General features: G+C 33.9%; 1 protein-coding gene across 3 annotated transcripts in view; it reads left to right on the plus strand.

Moving 5' to 3' along the window:
- Nucleotides 1–25,908, plus strand: part of NSUN3 (NOP2/Sun RNA methyltransferase 3) — a 114,246-nt gene that overhangs the window by 23,804 nt on the left and 64,534 nt on the right. For all 3 annotated transcript variants that reach the window (XM_074192299.1, XM_074192300.1, XM_074192301.1), the window contains 4 exons: nucleotides 811–920; nucleotides 11,993–12,336; nucleotides 20,395–20,549; nucleotides 21,550–21,671. In XM_074192299.1, coding sequence (XP_074048400.1) covers nucleotides 811–920; nucleotides 11,993–12,336; nucleotides 20,395–20,549; nucleotides 21,550–21,671 — 731 coding nt within the window. The remainder of the gene's footprint in view (nucleotides 1–810; nucleotides 921–11,992; nucleotides 12,337–20,394; nucleotides 20,550–21,549; nucleotides 21,672–25,908) is intronic.

Here is a 25,908-nt window from a genome sequence, read left to right on the forward strand (position 1 = left end):
ATAATCCCAACTGATGGAATTTTGCCACTGCTTTCCTTTTCTGAAATGAGGTTTTGATGTTTCCTGTAGCCAAAGCAGCTTTCTGTGGTTAGGGTTCTTTTTGTTTTTCTCTTCATTTTAGGAGTTGAGCTATGTTCTTGTGAGTTTCTTGTGAGCAAGGTCTGGTGTCTGGTCACTGACTTCCTGCTCTCAAGCTGAAGGTGGTGGTGGCTCCCTGCATTAGAATAGCCCGGCCCAGGCCTGTCAGTTTTACTAGCATTCTGAGACATGCAACATGGCTACTGGCTGGGCTGGGGCCCTCACTACTGGCCTGCTATATTGCTGGCCAGCCTATCTGGAACCTAGAAGCCTTGGTTATTGATCTGTGCTGCAGCTAAGAGGCTATGGCTGGATTCCCTGCCCTCACCTCTCCTGGGCTGTGCTCTTCTTTTACCCAAATGAGGCAGTCCTTTCCTGAAGTCCCTCCAAGATACATTGAGCTGAAAAATTGTTCCACTCCATTTTTTTTGTGAGTTCTGTCACTCTAGAGTCTGTTTAGAGACTTCATTTAAAGTTATTTTAGTGGGAAAATGAAAAAAGTTCAGGGAGCTTCATAACTTCTCTCTATCATCTTGGCTCTGCTCAGGAAGTGGCCAGTTCTGTGCTTTTGAAATTTAATGTTGGTCCTATGTTTTAAAAGATTGTTAGCAAGCAATTTAAAATATTTTAATATTAGTTGGAAAAATTTCAGTGTTTTGATCGATCTATGCTTAAGAAATATGAAATAACTCCAATATACCTCAGTAATTCTTTCTTGTTTCACTGTCATAGCTGAAACCAAAGACGGAAAGTAAACTTACAAAACAGATTTGCAAAGTTGTGTTGGATCATTTTGAGAAGCAGTATATCAAAGAACTTGGAGATTCATGGATTACAGTAAGGTTAGTATAAAAATTTTATTATTCTAGTGAAGTATCTTTTGAGAAAGTGCCAGAGAATTAATTATAATTTGGAATTGTAGATTTTATGATTTTTATGGTGATAGGAATTGAGTTATTCTATATTTTCTTCGATGGGAGTGGGATGAGGAACTAAATAAAATTTTGGAAAATTAGATCTTATTGAATATTCCCTACTTTGAAGTGAGTTTTGAATTATATGTTTCTAACTGAATTTAGCTTTTTACTTCCAATTCCTGTTAATACCAACAAGATTTTTGTTGTTGACAGAATTAACTGCAGTTTTATAGCTAAACATTTTTCATTTTTTCAACTGAAAAGGTAAGAATATAACATTTAATTTCTAAAACTAAAATATTATTTTTAAAAACAATGCTGCCTTTTAAAGTTTCCTTTAAAAGGGCATCATCTTTTATCTCTTTATTTCTTCTTTTATCACTGTCTTTATTTTGAACTTCATTTTATCTAAGAAAAGATAACTCAATAACATTTTTAAAGGACAGAAGAGAATGAGGATGAACATCTAGAAGTAGTTGAAAGAATTTTTTTCTGTTATAAATTTTATCCTGCTTAGAAAATTCATGTCTGAATGAATTAACCTAATTTGGTACTGATATGATCAAGGTAAAGGATTCAGATCTTTATGTGTCAATTAGTTTTCTACAGGAAAGAAATTAAATATTTGAAAGGGTAGATTTTCAAAGATTTTAGAGTAAGGACAGAGGACCATAGAGTAAAATTCTACAGAGAAATCCAGCTTGATGGATAAAATAATCTCAAGAAAGAATTTCTTACTACATGAATGATGAACAAGTTTTTGAAAACATGTTTTTGAAACATTGGGAAATAACTTCTTGATTAAAATTTAAAAAATATTCAGAAGGTATTAGTATTAGTATATGAGATTTAGGATAAATATAAAAAAGTTTCACATGACCTTGAAGTCTAGTTGCAGTGACTTTTGAAGCCTACATAAAAAGGCTTTTTTTTTTGTTTGTTTATGAAAAGAGAAATATTCAAAGAAGGGTAAGACTGGCCAGTGATGTCATATAAAGGAAAGGACAGGACAATGCAGGATTTGTCCCAACCCAGAAGAATGAACTTTAGGAAAAAGAAGAGAAAAAATGGTTAACAAGTTTTGTTTTTGTCTCTGCCTAGAAAAATGAACTTTAAGGAAAAGAAGAGAAAACTAGTTAATAGGGAAACAAAACCTAAGTGAGGAGATACATCAACTATCCCAAATAAAAATGGAAACTGATTGACTTGCCTAGTCATAAAGAGGAATAATGAATGGATTAATGGTACCATGAAAGGATGTGTATAGTACAGTGATCTATACTTGATCTTTTTCTGATCAATATTTTTCTTAATGATTTGGATGAAGGCATAGGTGATATCCTTATCAAAATTATGGATGATAGGATACTAGGAGTAGCAGCTAACATGGGGATTGTTGAACCTTTATATCCAAAAGATTCTGACAGACTAGACTAGTGATGTTAAAACTATTTAAAAATAAGGGCCACTAAATCTTATGTAAAGAGGACTACATATTGACTTAGAAAACTATACATTAATATTATCAATGTTTTATTTTTGTTAAATATTGTAATCTGGTTCCGCATCCTTGTGTTTAAAACCTCTGGACTAGATCAAAAGGCTAAAGCTGGTAAGGGAGCACTTAATAAAGATAAATATGAAATATTATACTTAATTTTTTAAAATCATCTTTACAAGTTCAGGATATAGAAGTAACTTGTAGTAATCCATGGCCTGGGGTTGTTTTGCAAGTCAGTGGGTTAAATGACTTGCCTAAGGTCACACAACTAGGTAATTATTAAATATGAGATAGAACCTGAGCTCAGGTCCTCAACTCCAGGGCCAGTGGCTCTATCCACTGAGCCACCTGGCTGCCCCGTCGAAGGGGTGTTTAGTGAACTATAAGAGGTTAGCGTGACATGAAATTAGCAGCATGACATGAAATTAGCAGTGTGACATGAAAACCCAAAAAAATCTAATAAAAACTTAGAATTCATTAATAGAAACATGGAGAAGCAGGATAATATAGCATATAAAAAACTGACCTCCAAATCTGGAAGACCTGACTTCAAGTTCAGTATCTGATACATATTGATTGAGTGATTTTGGGAAAGGAACTTAACTCCTAATTTTCCCGATAGCAGGCAAAGACCATAAGTTGTAGAACAATTGCTAAAATACATTGATAGGTGTTTCCTGTACTAATGAAATCACAAGTCTAAGAAGAAAAAAAATTTAAAGTAGCCAAGTAGTGAAATGGATATAGGAAGATCTGAATTAATATTTGAGCCCAACACTTACTAGCTATGTGATCTTGGGTAAGTCTTTTAACATCTACTTGCTTCAGTCTCCTCATCTGTAAAAGGGGGTAATGATAGCAAAGATTGTAATAGAAGGGATAATAAGAACCAGGATCAAATGAGCTAATCTTTCTAAAGTCCAAAACATGAAACAAAGCAAGTGTTTTATAATTCTCATCCTTATCATTATTATTGTTTTACTATTATAGATATAAAATTCAAAATGTCTAGCAGGTGGTTGATGTGAGATTAAGACTAAGAAGTAGATTTGGAAGTCATCCTCTTAGAAGTGATCATTGAACCCCCTTGAAACATTGAGAGAAAAAAGAAGTGGTTGCAGGATAAAACCTTGGGGAATACCCCATTACTCAATGGAACATAAATGGAAATACTCCAGAAATGCTTGAGAAAAAATGCTTAGACAGGTAGGTTAAATAACCAAGCTAACGGAATCATGAAACCCAAAGAGAGTATCAAGATCGTCAGTAGTGTGACTGTTGCAGAGGTGCTACATAAAGGTCGAGAAAGATGAAGATTTGTCAGTTAAGACATAATTGGTAACTTAGTGGAAAGAAGTTTCACTTAAATGAAGTCCAAAGTCAGATTACAAGGTTTTTAGAAGAGAAAACCTTTACTTCTTCTTTTGGGTGATCAAGATAAAAAGGTATGACTATCCTTGTTTATAGTTGAGATGAAATAGAATGGTGGGTAGAGGTTAGATAATCACTTGTCAGAGAAGTTGGAGAGGAAATATTTGGTTTGATTAAACTCCCTTCCAGTTCCGATAGACCTTGATTCTAATCTCAGTCATTAATTTTACAAATGCATTTTTAAGATGTACTGTTCCATTGACTTTCCTATGACAACAATTCAGTAAAAGTATACCATTATAAATATTTATGCTTTTATAAATTTTTTAAATGAAGAAAATTCAGAATCTCACTCAGCCATAGAATTTAAAAAATCATAGATTTAGTGTTGGAAGCAATCTTAGAGGTTGTGTAATCCAATCCCTTCATTTTATAGGTAAAGAAAAAGATCTAGGAAAAGTAAAGTAATTTGTTGAAGATCACAGAGATAGTATTGTTGCAAAGCCAGAATTTCTACATTCCATTGTTACAAAGAGGATTAAAAATTTTGAGATATTTCTTTGGGTTACTAAAGAAATAATAATATGTTAGCATGTGAGAAATGTGTAGGAACTATTTTTTCATTAGAGATGAATGTTTTTGTTTCTGTTGATATAAAATGTACTACAAAGTGCAAATTTTCTATCATATTTATACAATCCACATTAAAACAAAGCAAAGAGATCCAAGATATAAATCACATCTGCTTGAAAGACATATTTACCCTATGGCTATTTGAATGATGAGAAAATTGAGGAATTGACTTGCTACTAGTCACTTGTAATAAATGGTAGGTCATTGAATTTCTCATTTTTTTTTAGTGTTTTCCTCTTTTCTCCAGTTACATATAAAAACAATTTTTAACCTTCACTTTAAAAATTCTGAGTTCCAAATTCTCTTCTTTCCTCCCTCCTCACTCTCCTTCATTGAGAAGACAATTTGATATAGGTTATATATAAGTAGTCACATAAAACATTTCCATAAAAATTTTGTAAAAAAAAAAACATAGGACCCCCCCCCCCCCAAAAAAAAATAAAGTGAAAAGTATGCTTCAATCTCTATTTAGCCATCTTCAGTTCTTTCTCTGGGGATGGGTAGCATTTTTCCTCATTAGTCATTCAGCTTTGTCTTGGGTCATTGTATTGCTGAGAATAGGTAAGTCATTCACAACTGATCATATTACATTATTGCTGTCACTGTACATAAAGCATTTCAATCTGCATCAACTCATGTAAGTCCAGGTTTTTCTGTGAGTGTTTGGCTCATCATTTCTTATAACAGAATAATAAGGAGCTAATCTTTTTGCAAAAAAGTTTCAGATAAAGGATGTTGACAGATTAGATTTTTCTTTTATATTTCAGTATTTCTCTGTTTCATCATACATATAAGATGCTCAGTCTATCAGAAATAGGTGCCTTCTGTCCCAGAAACATGAGGATTTATTTTTTATTTTATTTCATTTTTAATTTACATTTTTATTTACACATTGCTAAAATAGTCTTGTTGTAAGAGTAAACATAACCCCCCCCCCCACAAAAATAAAAATCCTCACAAGAAATAAAGTGAAAGAAAGAGAAAAAAAGTGCTTTAATCTGTGTTCCCAATACCATCAGCTCTGTCTCTGGAGTGGATCACATTCTTTATCATAAGTCCATAAGAGAAGTTACTTCCATATTTTTCCACTGTTGCTGTTGCTGATTGTAATTTCCTCCATCCATTCCTCCCCACTACCATTTAGTGTATTTTCTCTCTCCTTTCACTCTGTCCCTCTTCAAATGTATGCTTTGGGGCAGTGGAGAGGCACAGTGGGCAGAACACCAGCCCTGGGGCCAAAAGGCCCCAAGCCTACATCCCACCCCAGAGACCCAGCAACCACCCAGCCTCATGGTCCCGGACATGCCACCCACCTTGCAAAAAGTAAAAAAAAAAAGTGTTATATGTGACTGTCCTCTCCCATGATCCCCCCTCTCCTCCCCTGCCCCCTTTCTCTCAACCCCTTTCTCTCCTTTTTAGTGTAGATTTCTATACCCTATTAAGCATGTATATTGTTTCTTCTCTGAGCCATTTCTAATGAGAATGAAGGTTACCTCATTCCTCCCCCCCCCTTACCTCCTTTCATACCATTGCAAAAGTTATTTTATAACTCTTACATGGAATATCTTAGTCTATCCTACCCCTTTCTCTCTGTACATTTCCTTTCCACCTGTTGATTCCACTTTAATAATGTTCAGCTCCTTTCTGTGCCTTGTCTATATATGCTCCTTCTAACTGCTCTAATAAATCAGAAGGTTTGTATGAGTATTATCAGCCTAATCATCCCATGCAGGAATACATACAATTCATCATCATTAAATCCCTCATAATTTACCCATTCCATATACCTACTCTATGCTTCACCTGAGTCCTATACTTGAATATCAGACTCTCTGTTCATCTCTGGCTGTTTCAACAGCAACATTTGAAATTCCCTGTTCCATTGAAAATCCATCCTTTTCCCCTGGAAGAGGATATTCAGTTTAGTTGGGTAGTTGATTCTTGGTTAGATTCCAAACTCTTGCTTTCTGGAATATTATATTCTGAGCCCTTAATGTGGATGCTGCTAGTCCTGCATAATTCTGACTGTAGTTCCACGTATTTGAATTGTTTTTTTCTAACTGTTTGTAATATTTTCTCTTTGACTTGGGAGTTTTGGAACGTGGCTATATAATATTCCTGGTGGTTGTTTTTTGGGGGATTCCTTTCAGGGGGAGATCAGTGGATTCTTTCAATTTCTACTCAACCCTCTGCTTCTAGAATATCAGGGCAATTTTCCTGTAGAAATTCTTTAAAAATGAAGTCAAGTTTCTTTTCCTGATCATGACTTTCAGGTAGCCCAATAATTTTTGAATTGTCCTTCCTGGATCTGTTTTCCAGGACAGTTGTTTTTCATTCTTTTGATATTGTTTTATTATGTCTTGATTCCTTGCAAAGTCATCAACTTCCTTTAGCTCCATTCTACATTTGAAGGAGTTTTTTTCTTTAGAGAATTTTCTTTTCTCCTTTTCCATCTAGCCAATTCTGCTTTTTTAAGGTATTCTTCTCATTAACTTTTTGAATTGCTCTTTCCATTTGACCCAAACTGGTTTTTAACATGTTGTTTTCTTCAGTATTTTTTTTCTCCTTCAAGCTGCTGACTTGCTTTTCATGTTTTTCTTGTATCTCTTTAATTTTTCTTCCCAATTTTTCCTTTTCCTCTCTTACTTGATATTCAAAATTTTTTGAGCTCTACCATAGTTTGAGCCTAACTCCTATTTTTCTTGTATGCTTTGGATACAGAAGCTTGGGCTTTCTCATCTTTTGAGTGTGTGTTTTGATCCTTGGGATCAAAGTAATTGTCCATGGTTAGGTTCCTTTTTTCTTTTTACAATTTTCCCAGCCTGTATGCTGATTTTGGGGTGCTTCTTGAGTTTTTGAGTATTATTGGATGACCTCCCACAAGGAGCTCAGGTCCTTCAAGGTCTTAAGAGAGTCTCTGACTGTTCTCCTCTCCTGTATTTTGGTCTGTGGATGGCCATACACCCTCCCTTCTGTCCTGGAGCTGTGAGGAGGGTCCCTGCCCTATGACAATGGGGGACTCCAGACTGCAACCAGGGTCTGAATTTGGGCAAAGCACAAGAATCCTGTCCCGGGGACAGAGGAAAGACCCTGTCAGTCTCCCTCCACTTCCTTACCTTTCATGTGCTGAGCGCTCTGGAAGCAGCTACTGGGTTGGCTCCATGGGGATTTATTTTCAAAAAAACCCAAAATTTATCCTCAGGTACTAATCTGATGACTCATTGTGGCATGTTCACCTATTTCAGTAGAACACAAGCTCCTGTTTTTCTAGAAAGGCCTATAATGGGGGGTCTGGTGATGATTATACATCTTTTGTCTGAGAATCAGTTTAGCTAAATTCAGAGAGGTTTCCTACTATGTTGACCACACAGTGATTCATTTTGGGGCAGACCAACTCTTTCATGTAGATGGATTGTAGTTAACTTTACTTAAGGGAAAAATAGTCATCCCATTAAATTATGGAATCATAGAATTAGAACTGTAGTGCATCTGAGGGGTTTTTTAGGTTTTTGCAAGGTAAATGGGATTAAGTGGCTTGCCCAAGGCCACACAGCTAGGTAATTGTTAAGTGTCTGACAGCGGATTTGAACCCAGGTACTCCTGACTCCAGGGCCAGTGCTTTATCCACTACGCCACCTAGCTGCCCCGAATCTGAGTTTTTCTAATGTAGATTTTACAGATGAAGAAAGTAAGACTCAGAATGATTAATTGACCTGCATAAGATGCACAATTATGTAAGTATCAGAGCTTGGATTTGAACCTAAGAATTCTGCTTCCTAAAAATTATAACGTAACTGTAAAAGAGATTGTGAATCTCTTAGTTCTTTGTTTTTAAGTGGAAGTTAAACATAAACTACCTGTTTATTTGATGGTGTTAAGAAAAATCAAACTGAGAGTCCCTTTGAAGAATGAGTGAACATTTGAGATTCAAGGACTGCTCTCCTTTTTCCAGTATTCTAAGATAGATGTGCAAATTGTATGTTTGCCATACAATCCTTAGTGCACTTTGTCTGGCACATAATAAGCTCTATATGAATGTTGACTATGATTCTTGTTAAAATGAGAATACAAGGTGGCACAGCCCAGAGAGAATAGCAATAGTGAAAGTATGTATGTGCAGATCTTGTGGAACTTATCAGACACCTTATTGTTTTGTAGCAATCATTTTACCTTCAGGGAAATGAGTCTTTTTCTCCCCCAGAATTTTCAGTATTCAATAATTCAATTTCAATATTCAATAATATCCTATTTAACTACAAGGAAACTAAAGGAGAATATTCTTTTTATTTCAGAAGCAGTACGGAATAGTACAGTCTACCCTTTTCCTGCCTGGACTTGAGACATGAGTCTGCCATTATACCTATTGAGTTTTCGTATTTAAATGTTTTCTCTTTGTTTTTGTTTTACTAAAGAACTAAAAGATTCTACTAGTTGTAGAGACTTTTGAATAGGTGCTTTGAAAATTTTAGGCACATTTCATAGTCTCTGAACTATATTCATTGGTTCCTATCTGTGGTATATTGGCATATACATTTTGAATTCTGTATATGTGTTGCCACCTTTGTGGTAACTGAGGGGGGAAAAAACAAAGAAAACCTTTGGGGATCGATGAAGGATGACTTAATCACCTTAATAAGAGGTTTCATACCTGTGGTATGTCACTATTTCTGAACATTGGAAAACTCCATTTTTATAGAAGCAGTACAGTTAGACCTCAAAGCCAGGAAGACCTTTACTCAAGTCTGACTGTGACCCTGGGCAAATAATTTTACATGGCTGTAAGCAACTCTGTAAAAACTATAAATTGTAGAGAATATGTAGGTCTACTTTTATTAAAGGAGTTTTCTCATCTGGTAGTGCCCCATACCAGTAAAATCACAGATCCAGTCCCTATTCTAGTGGATTAGAAAACTAACTTGAGACAAGAAGACCCAAGTTCTACTACTACTATTTCTAGTACATACTTGCCAATGTCTCAGTGCCCAGGCAACTGTCTATAAATTGCAGAAAAAAGGTGCTAATCAAAAGTGATAGAGGAAGTTCTTCAGTGATAGAAATGGAAAATAAAAATTTCAGGTCCTATCCAAAAAAAAAAAAATAAAGATACTATCAACTCAAGAGATGATAAAATTTCACTAAAATTTTTTCTAGAGACATGAATCAGTAACTGGTGGTAATCATGTATTTACTTTATGTCCCAAATATGTGCAGTATTTAATCTCAATAAAGTTCAGATTATTTAGCTAGTTCATTTCCCCATGGTTTCAATTTTTTTCTTTACCTTAAATGATTGAATATGTCCCTTCTAGGAGATTACAGCAAGACATGGTGGGCATGAAAATTGGGGTATGATATGTGTATTGTATACAGTTGTGCCCTGATTATGTTTTTACAGTTTTAAAATTGTCATTTCCTCCTCTTTTTTTTCCCCTCACATTGGACAAGATAGGAATGAGAATATTAAAGAAAAAAGTGAGTTGTTTTCATGAAGTGATTATGTTATCCCAGTCACAGAGATCATGCCACAAAACATGAATCAAATAACACTTATTTCACATCTCTAAGACTCTTGTATTCTTTTAAGTTTTCTAGATTTTTGGTTTGCTATAATTTTACTGAATTCTCTGTCTGGAGACTTTAATGAATAACCTGAATCAATTGTGTATTTTTGCCCTGGGGCAACTAGGTGCAGTAGATAGAGCACCAACCCTTGGAGTCAGGAGGACCTGAGTTCAAATGCATCCCCAGACATTTAATAATTGCCTACCTGTGTGACCTTGGGCAAGTCACATAACGCCATTGCCTTAAATTAAAAAAAATCTTTGCCTTGTAAATCTTCTTTCCAATCCTCACATACTGTAAATGAATGTATCTTCTTTTGCTTGACTAATTTCAATTTAGAATGAGACAATAGACTATTGTAGTAATCTCTACATGCATGTTCTTGCCAGAAACTTCATTTTTGTAACCAGTTATATTTAACTTTACTGAAAACTTCAAGATATGGAAAAAACACTTGCTTTAGTCCAAGTTTAAGCTATGAGTTCAGTTTTCAACCACAGTTTGAATGGAACCAATTTTTCCTATCAAAAATATTTGAAATCCTTTGGGGAAAAAAAAAAAGAATGGCTAAATTTTAAAGGGGAGTTCATTTTATTTATTCTTTTCTTTTTAAGCCTCTAATAAAAAACCATTTGAAAAAAGAAGCACATTGGGAATCCTGCTGGCTTGGGGAGGATTTGGTCCTGAGGTCCTTTTCTTAACAAGTAAGAATATTTGAGTCTAAGAATAGGATTTTGCTTTAAGCTAGGGCTTCTCTTTCCTGATTTTCACCTTATTTTTTTTTAAATTTTTGTTTATTTAAGGCAATGGGGTTTAGTGACTTGTGCAAGGTCATACAGCTAGGCAATTATTGTGTCTGAGGTCACATTTGAACTCAGGTCTTCCTGACTCCAGGGTCAGTGCTCTATTCACTGAGCCACCCAGCTGCCCCTGTTTCTTAACTGTAGCTAGTAGCTAGAATCTAGAACCAGCTTAAGAAATACAATAGATTAAGGTATTACATTTTTAAAAAACTGCTTGTGAATATTAAATATCTGACTATTTCTTCAGGCTTCTTCTAGAACTCCTTAAATATAGCTTAATATCATCCAGCCTAAAGGCATATTTCATTTTTTCCTTCAGAGTGAAGAATAAGAAACTACTAAAGAACAAAACAAGTAATATTTTATAACTGTAATTAAGATATTGAACATAGTAATTATTATTAATATCTAGAAATAAAGGTAATGTAACTAATGTGAGAAGATCCCCATAATAAAATTGAAGAGTTTTTTGTTTTTATAAATTATGACTTTTCACTTTTAATTTTAATATCCATGTAAGAACATGAATTGTAAATTTTTAGGGCCAAAAAATTAAAATGGTTCTCTGACATATCTGACAATTTATAATCAAGACTTACATCCCATTTGCCATCTGCTTTGTTTCTCCTTTCGGATATAATGAGCTGAGAGAATATAAGTTTAACTTATCAGATAAAGCAGAGTAGAATTAGGAAAATAAATTTATTATCACAGAAAGTCATAAAATTTATCCCTATATCCCTGTATCAAAATTTTGGATCAACCTTTATATTATCTGAGTCACTGTTTTCTTTCATTGATGATACTAACATTAAAAATGAAATTCCTCTACTAATTAACCTTTCTTTAAGAAAGAATAGTTCAGTTGTACTTGGACACAATAACAATTTCCCGTTCTACTTTAGCAGCAATCTTTTGTATAAAATCTTATTAAATAATACACTTTTGTGTTAGACATATATTCCCATTTAATAGATGGAAAATGATGTAGAAACAAGTCAAATTACCTATTCATAGAATCACTAGTTAGAGATTGAACTTGAATTTTACCTTTGTAGTTAATAATGATTTTAAAATTCAATGTCTATAATGTTAATCTTTTTCCTGATTTTTCTTTCTTTTTCCAGGGATATCTTAATATCTCCAGCATGCTGGCAACATGCAGTCCTTTTTAATAGATTCAACTTTCCTTTTGAACTAGAGAAGGAGTTACTCCAGAAGAGATACCATACCCTTCTTCAAGATTATTATCCATACTATCCTAAATCACTGACATGCTATATTAGTAGAGTTCCTGGATGGATACCTTCAGAAAGACATCATCTGGGTAAACTTAAAGGATATTATCTTCTAAATGCTGCCTCCCTTCTCCCAGTGTTGGCTCTGGAATTACAAAATGGGGAAAGAGTTTTGGATATGTGTGCTGCTCCTGGGGGTAAATCAATAGCTCTTCTTCAGTGCGCCTATCCAGGTAAATTGTTTTCTTTTTAGTATGTATTAAGTTACTGTGCCACATACAAAAGATAGTCAGTGCCTTAAAGACAGATTAAGTAGAAATGTAAGTAAATTTGAATTGTGGAAAGTCTGTTGCACTGTGTAACAGAGTGACTTGAAATCCTTCAACCAAGGAAAACAAGTTGAATCTATTGGTTTTTTAACTTATGGAAACCCAAAGAAGTGTGTAATATATACATAAATTTGTGTATAATATGTACATAAGTAATTTACATAAAATTTTAATAATTATGCAAATAGTAGTTAACTATGAATTTTAGAATTTTTTTAGTTTTTTGAAAAATGTGAAGTAACCTCTGTTAAAAGCCTTGGTATTGTTGACTTTCTGTACATTGAGATTATGTAAAAAGTGGACATTTGTATGACAAGCATAGCTGAAGTTGAAGTAATAGTATTTTATAAATGGTATTTGTTTGATTTACTTATATATTCCTGAATATTTTTGACACTAAATTAGCCATTACCTATGTCATGGGTCTTATGTTACTTTTTAATATCAAGGGAAGTTTTAGTGTCACAAAGCAATTCAAGATAGAAGAGATAAATTCTTTCAGAATTAGTAGTCATTTTACTCCTTGAACTGTCATATTTTTAAACATACATTTTTATTGATATCTTTTGTTGTCTAATTTGCCTCTCCAGTTTTCCTTTTCCTACCTCATTTTTCCTTTCTCAGAGAATAATTTTTTTTTAAGACAAAATACCATGAAGAGAAATAAATTGGCAAAAGTCAATCAATACTTGGAAAAAATCTGACAATACTTGTGGACTCCCAAGTTGTGCAAACAAGTGGGAGGGAAGTATTTTCTCATTTGTCTTTTAGGGATCAAGTTTATTACTTGTTTTCTCCATTTATATTATTGTGGTCATATAAATTGTTTTTAAAACTAATGGGTTTGCATTGCATCAGTACATGTATGTGTGTGTGTGTGTGTGTGTGTGTGTGTTTTTCCATACCTCTCATTTTTGGAAAATTCCTCAGTTTACAACATAGTAATATTCCATTACATTCATGTAGTGCATATTCCCCAGATTATGAGCATATTTTTCTAATTCTTTCTTTCCTCAAAAAGTTCTGCTTTAATTTTATCTATTGTTATTGTTTTTAATCAGTGGTCAGCTTAGAGTTTAGCAGTGACATCTTTGGGTTGAGACATTGTACTCAATTTTTATTTTCGTAATTCCAAATTGCTTTCCAGAATGTTTATACTAATTCATTGTTCTATCAATAAGGTAATAGTGCACTTATCTTTCCACATGTACTTCAGTATTGACTATGCTTATGTTTTGTCATCTTCGGCATTTTGTAGGGTATGAGGTGAAATATCATGGTTGTTTTGTTTTGCATTATTTGGAGCATTCTTTCATATAATTGTTAAAAGCCATTCTTTTGAGAATGTTTGTTCATATCCTTTGACCACTTATCTGGTGGTTATAGCGTTTATGTTGTTTATATAACTTTGGATACCAAACCCTTTTCTGTGAAGTTTTATGGAAAGATTTTTTTTCCCCATTCAACTACTTCTCTTCTTATCCTCATTATATTAAATCTATTTGCCTTCCATATAAAGTAATTTCATCCTTTCTTTTGTCTTTATCTCTTGTTTGGTTAAGACATCTCCTACTCATAACTGTGAGAGATATATGACCTTTTTCTCTTCTAATTTTTAATATCATTAAAATAAAAATATAATGGTTGCTTATTTACTACCATTTTGAAAAGAAATTCTGTCCAAAATTCATATGACTAGATCTCTAGAGTATTGTTTGGTATCTTATATAAGCAGAATTTTGGGGGTGGCTAGGTGGCACAGTGGATAGAGCACTGGCCCTGGAGTCAGGAATACCTGAGTTCAAATCTGGCCTCAGACACTTAATAATCACCTAGCTGTGTGGCCTTGAGTAAGCCACTCAACCCCATTCCCTTGCAAAAGCTAAAAAAAAAAAAAGTAGAATTTTTGTTGTTGATTATAGATTCTTTAAGGTTTAAGTAGAGAAAACTATTTACTTTTTTTCCCATGTTAAGAGGAATAAGGTATATGTAGACACTGGTTCATGGAAAGTAGCTTTTTCCCCAAATGGTATTCCTAGAAATATAAGTGAATGTATATTTCTACTAAAAGTTTTAATCCCAAATTTAGTTGAGCTAAAGTGCTTGATTTTAGAATGCAAACTGATGCGAGTCAAAGTTGTTTAAGTAAAGTAAAAATTAATAGTTAGGCTATCATTAAATGGTTTATTGGTTCTTGTCCTTCAGAATCAAAGAAGACCAAAATGACACCACTATGTTTGAGACAATACAGTGTGTCTGACTGTGACTGCTTAGACCAATCAGAGCTTAGAATGCTTTACCACAGGTTGGGCACAAATGGTCCAGGTGAATCCCTGGGGTAGTTACTCGTTTCTTTTGAACTGCTTCAATTATGCCTTCCTCATAAAGTACAGCACCCTTACTTATGAGGGCATGCCATGATGGGTGGTCCTGTGCCAGGGTTAAAGCTCTTCAGTGTGACCTTCAAGGTCTCTCAGCATTGCTTCTTCTGACCCCCTTGCTGAGTGTTTTTTTGTCAAGTATATGTATGATATTCTAACAGCATATCCAGCTCATCATAGTTGCATTCCTTGTAGTAATGTTGGAGTGCTAGTCAGTTAAGTTGGAGAAAGGACCTTAGTGTCTAGTATCTTATCCTACCAGGTGATCTTCATAATCTTCGTAAGACAATTTAAATGGAAGTGATACAGTTTCCTGACATGGCACTGGTAGGCTATCCAGGTTTCACAGGCAATGAGATCATCACAACAACATTGTAAACTTGAATTTGGTAGTCAATCTTAAACCTCTTCTTCTCCAACACTTTCTTTTGGAGCCTCCCAAATACTGAGTTAGCTCTGGCAATGTGTGTATTGGTCATCGTCAATGTGTACCTCCTTGGAAAGGACGCTACCAAGGTAAGTGAAGTTGTCCACAGTATTCAGAACATTTCCTTTTGCTTTAATTGATGGTTCTGCATATGGATGGCGTGGTGCTGGCTGATGAAGCATCTGTGTTTTCAAAAGTAACACAAGCAGCAGAAAATCAATCCATATTTCATTGCATCTCAGCTTCAGAGGCTGCATTGAATGCACAATCATCTGCAAACAGAAGATCATGCTCCAACACTCCTTCCACTTTGGTCTTGGCTTCAAGTTGAAGAATTTGCCATCAATACAGTAGCTGATCTTGAGGCCTTGTTCATCCTCAGTGAAGGCATCTGATAACATGGTAGAAAACTTCATGCTAACAAATATGGGAGCAAAGACACATCCTTGTTTCACTCCATTGGTGATTAGGAATCTTGAGAGCATCCTCCATCATCCAGAACCCGGGCAAGTGCACCTTCATGAAATTGATGGACAATACTGATGAACTTTTCCAGGCAACCAAATCTTGACATGATTTTCCATAAACCCTCATGACTGACAGTATCAAAGGGCTTGGTCAAATCTACAAATATTATATACAGATCTCAATCAAGGCAGAAGCCATTAAATGTTTACCTCAAGTTGAAGTCAGTCTACCTATCTGAGAGGTTTTGAATGCCTTTATGCTCCTTTCAAGTGGTAAAGCACTGGGTGCTGATTCTGTTCCAGCTGAGATCTACAAGATGGGGGCTCCATTGCCCATTCAAAAACCTGACTGAAATTTTCCAGGTTATATGGTATGAAGAGGTTATTCCCCATGAATTCAAGGATGCCTCCATTTTCCATCTCTATAAAAGTAAAGGCAATAGATTGTTCTGGGACAATCACAGGGGTATTTCTCTTTTATTCATTGTAGATAAGATTCTTTTTTTAAAATTTATTTTGAGTTTTACATTTTCCCCCCCAATCTTACTTCTTTCCCCCTCCCCCCCCCAGAAAGCAATTTGTCAGTCTTTACATTGTTTTCCTGTTGTACATTTATCCAAATTGAGTGTGATGAGAGAGAAATCATATGTAGATAAGATTCTTGACAGAGTCCTTCTTAATCCTTCACCTGGAAGGTGGTCACCTCCCTGAGAGCCAGTGGAACTTCAGTAACAGTTGAGTAGCAGTCAATATGATGTTTGCTCCCTGACAACTCCAGGAAAAATGCCAGTAACAGAACAGAAGTCTGTATATCATTAGATATGCAGCCTATAATATAAGGGATAGCTATGACACTAAGCAAGTAAGTACATTTATGGGATGAACTTTCCCTTAAACATAAGTGAAAAGCAGAGTGAATTAAAAACCAGAATCCTACAATAGGTTGCATACAAGAAACTCATTTGAAGCAGAGAAAATACATATAGAGTAAAGGTAAAAGGATGGGGCAAAATATATATTATTATAAAAAAAGGTAAGTAGATTCCTTGTCTAACAAAAGGACAGATTATAATTTAGAAATTTCAGATATGTTCTTGTCTAATATAGTTAATTTTGTGGATGAGGAAACTGGGCCCCAAAGTAGGTAATTGATCAAACATATTAAATATCAGAACCAGGGCTATAGTAATCCAGATCAACTGATTCCTCATCCAGTGATTTATCCACTTTAATACATTACTTTGCTATTGTGTTGATAGCTAGTATTTTTTTTTTCTTTTAGGAAATTGTGGGACAGAGCCAAGATGGTAGAGTAAAAGCAGGGACTTCCTAAGTTCTCTCAAATTCTCTTCCACAAAATGTTATTGCCTCAAAATGAATTCTGATGTAGTAGAACCAACAAGTGAAAGAATTTTTCAGCCCTACACAACTTAGAAGGCCAGCAAGAAAGGTCTTTTTTCATGGGGGTGAGGGTGAAGTGGATTACATGATTAAGATGTAAAGGGTAATAGCATAAACAAATTAGGGGAGCATGGGCTATTTTACCTTTCAGACCTATGGATAAAGGAATAATTTATAACCAGAGGTAGAGAGCCTTTGAGATATAAAATGGATAATTTTGATTACATTAAACTAAATTTTTTTTAAATTTAAAATTAAATTTATTTTGCATGAACAAAACTTAGGCACTCATGAGTAGAAAGAAAGCAGAAAACAGAAAAAATTTACATCAAGTTTCTCAATTATTTACAGTATAGAGTAAAATTTATAAAATTGATAAATGGTCACAGGATATGAACAGGCAATTTTCAGCTGGAAGAAATCAGTGTTCTTGATAGTCTTATGAGAAAAAGTTCTGAATCACTATTGATTAGAGAAATGCAAATTAAAAGAACAATGTGTCTCACACATTTCAGATTGGCTGTGACAGAAAAGGAAAATGATAAATGTTGGGAGGAGGAGGTTGAAAATTGAGGCACTAATGCATTATTGGTGGAGTTATGAACTGATCCAACCATTCCACTATTAGGATTGTATCCCAAAGAGATTGAAAAAAAAAGAAAAGTTTCTATGTATATTAAAATATTTATAGCAATTGCTTTTTGGGGTGGTAAAGAATTGGAAATTGAGGGGATGTCTGTCCATTAATTTGGAAGTGGCTGAGTATGTTGTGGTACATGCTTGTGATGGAATATTGTTTTGCTATAAAAAAGGACAAGAAGCATGCTTTCAGAAACAACCAGGAAAAACTTACATAAACTGATGTAAAGTGAAGGTAGTATTTCCATATTAATCATGAACAACAACAGCATGTTAACTAATACTAAAATTTTTATGAAAATTCTTCAACTGTAAGCAGTTCATTTATCAACTATATTACTATACTTCTCAAATACTATCTTTTAAAAAATAAACTATTTTAAAGTTGAAAAACTTTTGCAGAGAAAAAAATTTACAGAGGAATGAGAAAACCACTTGGTATTAAGAGAATATTTGAAGAGAGAAATTATTCAGCAATCATTTATTATATTAGAGGCATTGTAGTAGGCACAGAGATGTATTTAGTAATGATTATTTAGAAGTTTAGAGCTCTTGATAGGTTTCTATATTGCAAAGAGCTAGATTGAGTAAAAAGTGAGATCTGTGAGGATTTGTTTGAAAAGGGGGGTGGGGAGAATGTGCATAGTTTTTGTTTTTTTCTTTTTTTTGTTCTTTTCATAGTAAGATTATCTGTGTAAAATCGTCTCAAGTCCCTGAGTGATTCTAACATTTTTGTTTACCTCAGTATAAGACTAAATGTCACAGAGATGAAACAGGGAAACCATTTTTAACATTAATGTAGAACTTTGATTTTATATATAATTAAGAAAAACTAGGTTGTGAGCTTTCATTGAAAAAAGTGTTTTCTTTAAATGTGATCTACTCATGATCTCAGTGATCGTGATTGCTTTTCATGTTTTTGTCTTTTTTAGTTTTATTATTTTTTCTGGAATTCTTTTTCCCCCACACTGGTTATTTTTCCTTAAACCAGCTATACACATTGAATTCTTTCTTATAGTGTAGAAAAACATTAGGAAAACCAATTGATGAAATAATCCCATCTGCTATAACAGCATAACCTGAATTCCACATCGTTAAGAACCCTAAGAAGAGAAGGACAAGTGTATTTCATCATCATGTCTCCAGGACAATGACGATGCAGCATATTTTTTTACCAAAGTTTTTGTTGTTATCTTTTGCATTGTAAAAGAGAGATTTCTGAACAGTTAAGAAGTAAAAAAGTATGCTTCTATTGCCATCGTGTATATTTTTTTGATTCTGCTTTCTTTACATAATTCCACATTTCAGTGAATTCCTTATCTTTGAATTTCTTATAGTGTAATAATATACTGTTGCACTCATATATGCTATTTGTTTTAGACATTTCCTAATTTGTAGATAATCCATTTTGTTTCTAGTTTTTTCTACCACAAAGGACTTACTATCTTTTTTGTTTTTATACATAAGGTCTTTTTTTTTTATCATGGATCTCCTTGCTCAATATACTTAGAGACTGGGAAAAATAAATGATTTTTCTTACATTATTCCAATATTTTCTTAAATAATATTTTTTATTTAAGGGGACGTGGGGTTAAGTGACTTGGCCAGGGTCATACAGCTAGACAATTATTAAGTGTCTGAGGCCAGATTTGAATTCAGGTCCTCCTGACTCCCAGGCCGGTTCTCTGTCCACTGCACCACCTAGTTGCCCCAATATTTTCTAAAAATATTGTACCAGTTCTTAATTTTTTTTAAAGAGAGATTTTATTTATTTTGAATTTTACAATTTTTCCCCCTAATCTTGCTTCTCTCCCCGCCCACCCCTCACAGAAGGCAGTCTGTTAGTGTTTACATTGTTTTCATGATATGCATTGATATAAGTTGAATGTGATGAGAGAGAAATCATATCCTTAAGGAAGAAACATAAAGTATAAGAGATAGCAAAATTACATAATAAGATAACATTTTTTTTAAAGATTAAAGGTAATAGTCTTTGGTCCTTGTTCAAACTCCACAATTCTTTCTCGATACAGATGATATTCTCCATCGCACATACCCCAAAATTGTGCCTGATTGTTGCACAGATGAAATGACCAAGTCCATTAAGGCTGACCATCACCCCCCTGTTGACCAGTTCTTAATTTCACTAACTATACATGTCTTCCAAAATTAACTATGTGAACTTTTAATTTGATGTATTACTGGGTAAACCTCAGAGTTATGTTTTATTGTAACTTAAATCATGATTACTAATTTACATTTCTTATAATATCACATTGTTCATTATATTCACATGCTAGAGTTTATTATTTAATTAGGAGGTATCCACTTTGCTTCCATTTCTTTGCTATGACAAAAAGTATTCCTTTGAATTTTATTGGTGTTTGTATACTTATTCATAATATTTCTATTTTTTGCTTTCTAGGTCTATGTGCCTAGTGGAACTATCAGGGTCAAAGAAGTGACTGTTTAGTCACTTCTACATAATTTCAAACTAGTTTCAGAATGGTTAGATCACTTTACACTCTACCAGTAACTTTGAAACTTACAATTCTGATTCTTTATATTAGATCTGCCTAACAAAGTTGTAAGTATCTATAATTATATTATCATGGTTTAAAAACTTTTAGGTCTTAACTATTTTTAGGTTATTTTCACTGTAATGATCATGATTATCTGAGAGCAAGATGGTTGAAGCAGACACTAGAGTCCTTCATCCCACAACCTATGACAAATAAAATAGAAGTGTCTGAATTGGATGGCAGAGAGATTGGAGATATTCAACCTGAAATGTTTGACAAGGTAATACTATATTGAGCAAATTGATTCCAAATCTCCTCCTTTGTGCACATTCTCCCCCCCCCCACCCATGCACCCTTACACATGATCTCTTGTCTTTTTTTGTGCCTTGAGAAATTTTAATAACATGAAAACAGAAGTATCCTTATTTGAAATATTTTAATTTTTATGGCAGTTGTTATTTAATTTTCCATTTGGCTCAAGTATTTGATAGTTTGGGTTTCAGAGATTAAAGGGCCTTTTTATATTTTCCATATATTTAAAAGATACTTTGAAAGACCAGATTTTATATAAATATATACTATATGTATCTATGTATGTATTTTTATGGCTATATCTAATTATAGTAGTTCACACCTGTGATCCTAGCAAACAGAAGACTGAGGTAGGTGGATTTTTTAAGGTTTGGAATGATGTTTCAATGGTGAATAATTATGAGGCATCCTCTTTCCTGGCTGAACTGGCCATCAAGTTACCCAGAGGGCAAATTGATTTAGGTTAGAAATGGAGACATCAAAGTGTCCCAATGGGATAATGGGATTGGAACTGTGAGTAACCCCCTATAATGTGAGTCAGTTCAGGATGGGAAACTCCATCTTTAAAGAAGAAAAAAGTACAGTATTATCTTAATACAATAATATTTTAAAATAGCAGATAATGATAATTTAAAATTAAAGAGACTTCAAGATACTGAAGTAGAAACATACATTTCACAAATTAAATGCTTATAAAGCAGAAATAATGTAGCACTGTTTTTAAAATAAATGGCTTTTTACATTGTTTTATTCTAGGAAAAGGAATGACAAATCTTCATAGTAATTTTTTCAGGGCTCTCCAAATCTTTATTCCATTGAGAAATGATTCCAGAAAGGGATAGAGTAATAAATAGCTTATTTACAAAGCACTTTAAAGTTTATAAATTGCCTTACATATACCATTTCAGATTTTTGGTCATGTATTGTCCATATAATTTTGTATTATCTTTTGTCTTTTATTTCTTTAGGTGTTAGTTGATGCCCCATGTTCAAATGATCGAAGTTGGCTGTTTTCTTCAGATACACAGAAGGCAATCCATAGGTTAAACCAAAGAAAGGCATTGCCTATAATGCAGGTAGAACTCCTAAGGTGAGGAAGAGTAAGTCAGATGTTTAATTTATTCCTGTTACCAATTCTACTCATACGTGCCAAAAAGTGGCACCGGGCAGCCTCTAGATCAGAGGTGTTAAATATGCTGCCCACATTTCTGAGTGAACTAAACCATACAAATTGTAACTTAAAAATAGTTAACAAAATTAACAAAAATACACTAGAAGATAGGTAATATTAATATGTGGTTGACCCAGGGATCTTTAACTATAGTTTTCTGGTCCCATTTCTCTTTGAATTTGGCACTACTTAGACAAACTTCAGGAACTGTTTTTGTTTATCCCATGTTTCAACTGATAACCATTTTGGGACATCATGATGATTTACCTTTTGGACATCACATACTTTGTTTTTCTATACTAGTCCTTTCCTATCATGCCTATTATAAGATAGCAAAATGCAATTCATCAACAAATGGTTATTTAGCTCCTTCTTATGTGTTATCCTAGGAACTTTGTGTAAAAATACAAAGAATAAAACTTTCTACTTTATGGGAATTAAAATTCAAATTAGAGAGGCATAGGTACCTATTTATACATGAACATGATGATCTAAAGAAAATAAATAAAGAGTAAAAATACAAAGTATTTTGAGAGGGAGTATACATATTAGCAGTTGGGGTGAAGGGTGAGTTATCAGAAAAGTATTCTGTTTCTAGTAGGAAAATTAATTTATATTCTTAGGTTATTTTGGAATTTTAGTCATTAAAATTGTAGGTAGATCAATTATACTGTCTCATATAACTCAGTTCAAATGTACTGAGTTTGAAATATTTTTCTTTGTTTCTTCTAGATTCTCCCTGTTTCACTTCCATTTTTCTCCCTCTATGCATGGGCTTAGTCCTTTGATCTCTACATTTACATTGCTGGTTTCCTCATATTTTCACCTGAAGCTAAAATATCCATCTTGGTTCCTTTTGTCAATGGAAAAATCATCATCCTAAGTCCTGATTACCTCCTCAGATTTATGTGGAAGCTTCTTTCTTCTACACCAAACACCAGCTTGATCATATCCCTAGAACTTGTCCTTAGGATTTCCTTGAACTGACTTCTCTTTCTCTCGACAAATAGCATTCTCTTTAGCTGCCCTTAATTTTTTAGCTTTTGTACATCTTTGTCTTCTCTTGCAGTTTCTCTTTAACATTCATGTTCTTTTTTGTTTTTGTGAATGAAAAGGAAATTTTATTGTATTTTATTTTATTTTTTGTTTTTTTAACTTCTTGAAAGATTGTATTTGTATTGAATTTTATAAATTTTCCCCCAATCTTGCTTCCCTCCCCCCAGCCCCCCACACAAGGTAGCCTGTTAGGCTTTACATTGTTTCCATGGTATACATTGATCTGAGTTGCATGTGATGAGAGAGAAATCATATCCTTAAGGAAGAAACATAAAGTATAAGAGATAGCAAAGTTACATTATAAGGTTGTTTTTTTATATTAAAGGTAATAAATAGTCTTTGGTCATTGTTCAAACTCCACAATTCTTTCTCTACATACAGGTATTCTCCATCACAGATACCCCCAAATTATGCCTGTTTGTTGCACTGATGGAATGAGCAAGTCCATTAAGCTTGATCATCACCCCCATGTTGCTATTAGGGTATACAGTGTTCTTCTAGTTCTGCTCCTCTTGCTCAGTGTCAGTTCATATAAATCCTTCCAGGCTTTCCTGAATTCCCATCCGTCTTGGTTTCTAATAGGACAATAGTGTTCCATCATGTGCATATACCAAAATTTGTTTAGCCATTCCCCAATTGATGGACGTCCCCTTGATATTCAATTCTTTGCCACCACAAACAGAATTACTATGAATATTTTTGTGTAAGTGATGTTTTAACCCTTTTTCATAATCTTTTCAGGGTATAGATCCAGTAGTGGTATTGCTGGATCAAAGGGTATACACATTTTTGTTGCCTTTTGAGGGTAATTCCAAATTGCTCTCCAGAGAGGTTGGATGAGTTCACAGCTCCACCAACAATGTATTAGTGTCCCAGATTTCCCACATCCTTTCCAACAGTGATCATTGTTCTTTCTGGTCATATTGGCCAGTCTACGAGGTGTAAGGTGGTACCTCAGAGATGCTTTAATTTGCATTTCTCTTATAAGTAATGATTCAGAGCAGTTATTTTTTAGGGTTTTTTGCAAGGCAAATAGGGTTAAGTGGTTTGTCCAAGGCCACACAGCTAGGCAATTATTAAGTGTCTGAGGCCGGATTTGAACTCAAGTACTCCTGACTCCAGGGCCAATGCCACCTGGCTGCCTCTAAAGCAGCTTTTCATATGGATTGCTTTGATTTTCTCATCTGTAAATTGCCTTTGCATATCCTTTGACCATTTGTCAATTGAGGACTGACTTGTCTTTTAAAAAATGTGACTCAGTTCTCTGTATATGTTAGAAATGAGTCCTTTGTCAGAAATACTATTTGTAAAATTTGTTTCCCAATTTACTATATTTCTTTTGATCTTGGTTACAATGGTTTTGTCTGTGCAAAAGCTTTTTAATTTAATGGATGCAAAATTGTCGAGCTTGTTTTTAATGATGTTCTCCATCTCTTCCTTGGTCATAAACTGCTTCCCTTTCCATAGATCTGACAGGTGAACTATTCCTTGAGCTCCTAGTTTGCTTATAATATTTTTTTTTGTCTAAATTCTGTATCCATTTGGATCTTCTCTTGGTATAGGGTGTGAGGTATTGGTCTAATCCAAGTTTCTTCCATACTAACTTCCAATTTTCCCAAGTTTTTATCAAAGACAGAGTTTTATCCTAATAGCTGGATTCTTTGGGTTTATCAAACAACTGATTACTATAATCATGTCCTGCTATTGCACCTAATCTGTTTCACTGTTTTGCCACTCTGTTTCTAGCCAGTACCAGACAGTTTTGATGACTGGAGCTTTATAATATAATTTTATATGTGGTAGGGCTAAGGCACCTTTTGCACTTTTTTTCATTTAATCCCTGGAGATTCTCGACTTTTTATTTCTCCATATGAATTTACTTACAATTTTTTCTAACTCATTGAAGTAATTTTTTGGAATTTTGATTGGTAGAGCACTAAACAAATAGTTGGTAGAATTGTCACTTTTATTATATTAACTCGGCCTATCCATGAGCAGTTGATATTTGCCTGATTATTTAAATCTGATTTTATTTGTGTAAGAAGTGTTTTGTAATTATTTTCAAAAAGTTTCTGAGCCTGCTTTGGCAGGTAGACTCCCAATTATTTTATATTGTCTGAAGTTACTTTGAATCGGATTTCTCTTTCTAGTTTTTTCTGCTGCATCTTGCTAATCATATATAGCAATGTTGCGAATTTATGAGGGTTTACTTTATGTCTTGTGATTTTGCTAAAGTTGCCAATTATTTCTAGTATTTTTTTAGATGATTTCTGGGGATTCTCTAGGTAGACCATCATGTCATCTGCAAAGAGTGAGAGTTTTGTCTCTTTCTTCTCTATTTTAATTCCTTCGATTTCTTTTCCTTTTCTTATTGCTGATGCTAGCATTTCTAATACAATATTGAATACTAGTGTGATAATGGGCATCTTTGTTTCACCCCGATCTTATTGGGAATGCCTTTAGTCTATCCCCATTGCATATACTTGTTGATGGTTTCAGATAAGATACTGCTTATTATTCTAAGGAACAAGGGTTATTCCTATGCCATCTAATGTTTTTAGTAGGAATGGGTACTTTATTTTGTCAGAAGCTTTTCCAGCATCTATTGATATAGTCATGTGATTTCTGATAGGTTTGTTAATGATATAATTAATTGTGCTGACAGTTTTTCTAATATTGGACCAATCCTGCATTTCTGGGATAAATCCTACTTGATCATAATTTATTATCCTGGTGATAACTTGTTGCAATCGTTTTGCTAAGATTTTGTTTAAGATTTTTGCATCTTTATTTATCGGGGAAATAGGTCTATAATATTCTTTCTCTGGTTTAGATTTTGGCATCATATTGGTGACATAGAAAGAGTTTCACCTATTTTACTAAAGAGTTTATATAGAATTGGAACCATTTGTTCCTTAAACATTTGATAGAATTCACTTGTGAATCCATCTGGCCCTGGAGATTTTTTCTTAAGGAATTCAATAATGGCTTGTTGAATTTCTTTTTCTGAGATAGGTTGTTTAGGTATTTAATTTCCTCTTCACTGAACCTGGGCAACTTATATTTTTGTAAACAAAGGTCTATTTCACTTAGACTGTCA

The sequence above is a fragment of the Macrotis lagotis genome, chromosome 6 (assembly GCF_037893015.1).
Source record: "Macrotis lagotis isolate mMagLag1 chromosome 6, bilby.v1.9.chrom.fasta, whole genome shotgun sequence".
NCBI lineage: Eukaryota > Metazoa > Chordata > Mammalia > Peramelemorphia > Peramelidae > Macrotis > Macrotis lagotis.